Source organism: Octopus bimaculoides, chromosome 4, assembly GCF_001194135.2.
Source record: "Octopus bimaculoides isolate UCB-OBI-ISO-001 chromosome 4, ASM119413v2, whole genome shotgun sequence".
Classification (NCBI taxonomy): Eukaryota; Metazoa; Mollusca; class Cephalopoda; order Octopoda; family Octopodidae; genus Octopus; species Octopus bimaculoides.
Genome location: NC_068984.1, coordinates 76,646,223 through 76,650,182, shown reverse-complemented (window position 1 = coordinate 76,650,182; position 3,960 = coordinate 76,646,223). Strand labels below are relative to the sequence as shown.

General features: G+C 37.0%; 2 protein-coding genes across 2 annotated transcripts in view; both read left to right on the top strand.

Annotated features, from left to right (window-relative positions):
• Positions 1–3,960, top strand: part of LOC106878823 (uncharacterized) — a 137,118-nt gene that overhangs the window by 65,669 nt on the left and 67,489 nt on the right. The window lies entirely within an intron of this gene.
• Positions 1–3,960, top strand: part of LOC106872857 (uncharacterized) — a 158,253-nt gene that overhangs the window by 117,533 nt on the left and 36,760 nt on the right. The window contains exon 15 of the mRNA XM_052967148.1: positions 1,791–2,024. Coding sequence (XP_052823108.1) covers positions 1,791–2,024 — 234 coding nt within the window. The remainder of the gene's footprint in view (positions 1–1,790; positions 2,025–3,960) is intronic.

The following is a 3,960-nucleotide window of genomic DNA, read 5'->3' as shown; positions in this document are numbered from 1 at the left end:
TATATATATATATATATATATATGTATATATACATACATGAGTAGGCGATCGTGCCCTAAAAATACTTACTCATGTTTCAGCTGGTTATATTGTTGCATTTGACTGGTTATGCAATTTCAAGCATTAAGAATATTTTAAATGACTTTAAGAAACTGGCAAGAAGCAACTGAACGTTGTATCTTCGAACGTGCGAACTCATCGGGATGGTGGCTGTTGTTTTCAGGTAGAGACAGATCTTGTCTCACAAGTCTTAAGTATAATATTGATGCTTCAGGTCTCAGGGCAACTTGATGTTTACTGGCTGAGATGATTGGAAGAAATAAGGAAAATTTACAGCTTCTTCCAAGATAGGCAAGAGAAAAAAATAAAACTAGAACAACCAGTTTTGAATATGAAATAAAATTTACCATCGTTAACTAGTTTTCAGCATTTCCAAAGGGCAAAAAAGACAGCTCTATGACATTGAAGATTCCGATTATTTAATAAGCTGCTATACTCACATACACACACACACACTCACACACACATACATACACACATACACACACACACGTGTGTGTGTGTGTGTGTGTGTGTGTGTGTGTTTGTGTATGTGTCTGTGTGTGTGTGTAAGTATAAGTAAGTTAGATAAGTCGATATACAAATATATTAAATACATTTAATACAAAAACTGTACGTATGTTTACATATAAAAAGGTCCGACTTACACAGAATAGAAATCATATCAGGAATTAAAGGGGTTGAATAATTGTTGTACGAGTCAAACAGCTGTTTCTGGGGTCTCGGTGGTCCAAAATAATGATTGTAAATTGATTCCATCATCGGATAATACCAGCCTCCGTCTTCAGCGAAGAATTTTACATTTGAGTTATTGACAGAAAGGTGATTAAAGACGTAATGATTATGTAGAGAACTAAGTGTATTAGAAGGAGGAGTTGGAGGTATTTAGATTGAGAGTAGTGAGAGGAGAAGATAAATTTCAAGGTTAGAGGTTATTGATGAGGCAAGTGAGGCAAGTGAGGCAAGTGAGGCAAGTGTTAGCTTGTATGAAGGATATAGAATTATTTCCTATTTGCTTACTTCTAGAAAATATGAAAAATGATTATTTTCTTCAAACTTTACTTTCGTTACATTTGTTCAAACCCCAAAGAATCCTTCAGGATCAGAGATGCGCATATTATCAGCCACTAAGGGACATGCATGCTCAAATGGTTAAAGTCAAGAAACTAACAAGCAAATCTGTGATATTGAGCAGAATATTTTTAAAGGGTCAGCCTTGTCACATTCTGCATCACGTTGAATCTCCTTGAGAACTACGTTATGGGTACGCGTGTTTGTAGAGCGTTCAGCCACTTGCACGTTAATTTCACGAGCAGGTTGTTCTCTGGGAACAACTGGAACTCTCGTCGTCGTAACCTACGAAATGCCAGTATGTATGTGTGAGTGAGTGTGTGTGTGTGTGTGTGTGTGTGTGTGTGTGTGTGTGTGTGTGTGTGTGTGTGTGTGTGTGTGTGTGTGTGTGTGTGTGTGTGTGTGTGTGTGTGTGTGTGTGTGCGAGTGTGTGTGTGTGTGTGGAAAGAATGTGAAGAAAAGTATGTTGCTAATTTAGTTCAGTTTCAAATTTGATTTTGTAAATGAATATTCGAGATATTAAATTTATTACCACTATTTTAAGTCTCATATAGAATTATTTCCCTAATCTGAGATGATTATATAACTTTGTAACTTTACTATATCTCAGATAAATGTTGTTTTTTTTATTTACTTTTTTTCACTTTTTATTTTACAGTTACGGTAACTTGCAAATGGCATTATAGACATTTCTTTGTTGATGAACGGAGCATAAGTGCGTCCTTATTGACCATTCCACAAGTTAGTCTTATTTCTCCAGGCGCATCGTCTTTATATTCTGTGGTGAAATATAGCTGTATTTCTAATGTGACAAATGCTTATGTTCACTTCGCTGTGGTACCCTTATCTTATAAAAATGTATCCTACCGCGTCAACAAGGGAAGCTATGAAGGTATGGCAATTTTTAAATTTGACTTTTTATAACTCATGTTGTCTGTCTATCAAGTTATCTGTCGCCCTCCATATTCATATATGTGCCTATGTATATGTAACATATGTGCATATGTATATGTAACCTAAGTTTATATGTATATATATATGTATGTATATATATTTGTGTGTGTTTGTCTGTGTGTGTATGTATGTGTGCGTGTGTGTGTGTGTGTACATGCATGTGTATATACTGCATGAAATTAACGGTCAAAAAACTTTCGTAAGTAAGTTTATACGAATTTAACCAGAATATATAAGAAAGAATAGACGGCCAAATATATTCATTTCTTGAAAAGAGAATACGAAAGTATGGAAACGTAGAATATGAATATAGAAACTCTCTTGTTCCAAACTAACTGTAAGAGAAAACCTAATAAGAAAATGAGAAAATCAAGATAAAACTTGATTATAATCGTATATTTAATGAAATGTGCATGCATGAATGTATATCTGTGTGTGTAGAGGGGGATGCATGCGTATGTGTGTGTGCGTGTACGTGTGTGTGTATGCGTGTGCGAGTGCGTGTATGTGTGTATGTGTAAGCGTTTGTACTAAAATATAATAAAAGGATTTATTTAGAGAAGCTTTGTTTCTATAACATATATTTGAAACATATTTTTTTCTTTGTCTATTATTTCATCGTTGTTGTTGGCACTCCGTCGCTTACGACGTCGAGGGTTCCAGTTGATCCAATCAACGGAACAGCCTGCTCGTGAAATTAACGTGCAAGTGACTGAGCACTCCACAGACACTTGTACCCTTAACGTAGTTCTCGGGGAAGTTCAGCGTGACACAGAGTGTGACAAGGCTGGCCCTTTGAAATACAGGCACAACAGAAACAGGAAGAAACAGTGAGAGAAAGTTGTGCTGGAAGAGTACAGCAGGGTTCACCACCATCCCCTGCCGGAGCCACGTGGAGCTTTTAGGTGTTTTCGCTCAATAAATACTCACAACGCCCGGTCTGGAAATCGAAACCGCGATCCTATGACTGCGAGTCCGCTGCCCTAACCACTGGGCTATTGCGCCTCCACATTATTTCATCAACAACTCTAAATAAATGTGTAAAATGAAACAGAGAAAAATATAGGATTCAGTTCAGCGGCTAGAGCGTCGGGCTCACAATCACGAGTTAGTGAGTTCGATTCCCGGACCTGGCTGTGTGTTGTATTCATGAGTAAGACACTTTATTTCACATTGCTCCAGTTCATTCAGCTGTAGAAATGAGTTGTGACATCACTGGTGCAAAGCCGTATTAGACTTGCCTTTCCTTGGATAACATCGGTGGCGTCGACAGGGGAGGCTGATATGCATAGGTCACTGCTGGTCTTCTATAAACAACTTTGTCCGGACTTGGGTAGCTTTCTAGGTGCAATCTATGACCGAAGGAGGTATTCACCCTGTTACAAGTTGAACATAGACCATATGGCTCATGTGAAAAGAAAACTACATGATCGTCTTAACTCATCTTCATAAAACTGCTTTCCTACCTGATCTTTCTACCACCATTTATTATCTTTTTTTTCCTTAGTTTTCTCATTCCTTTTTCTGATGAAAGACTAACATCTGACATGTTAAAGATACTTCCTTTTTCTCAAATGTTATACTAATAACATGACACTCAAATGCACACTCACACACAAACAACTACATATATGTGTGTGTGTGTGTGTGTGTGTGCGCGTGTGTGTGCGTGTGTGTGTGTGTGTGTGTGTGTGTATTTATAGATCTCTACCAAAAATTTGGTAAAAATATTGTACCTATTATCAACGTAGCATATGAAAGGTTTTAATCATACAATTTTGTGTGCATATCAATTTAAATAAGAGCTATAACGCGATCCATTGTAAAAAAAACTCTTTAATGACTTATGACCATTTCGATGCAATATCCCGACT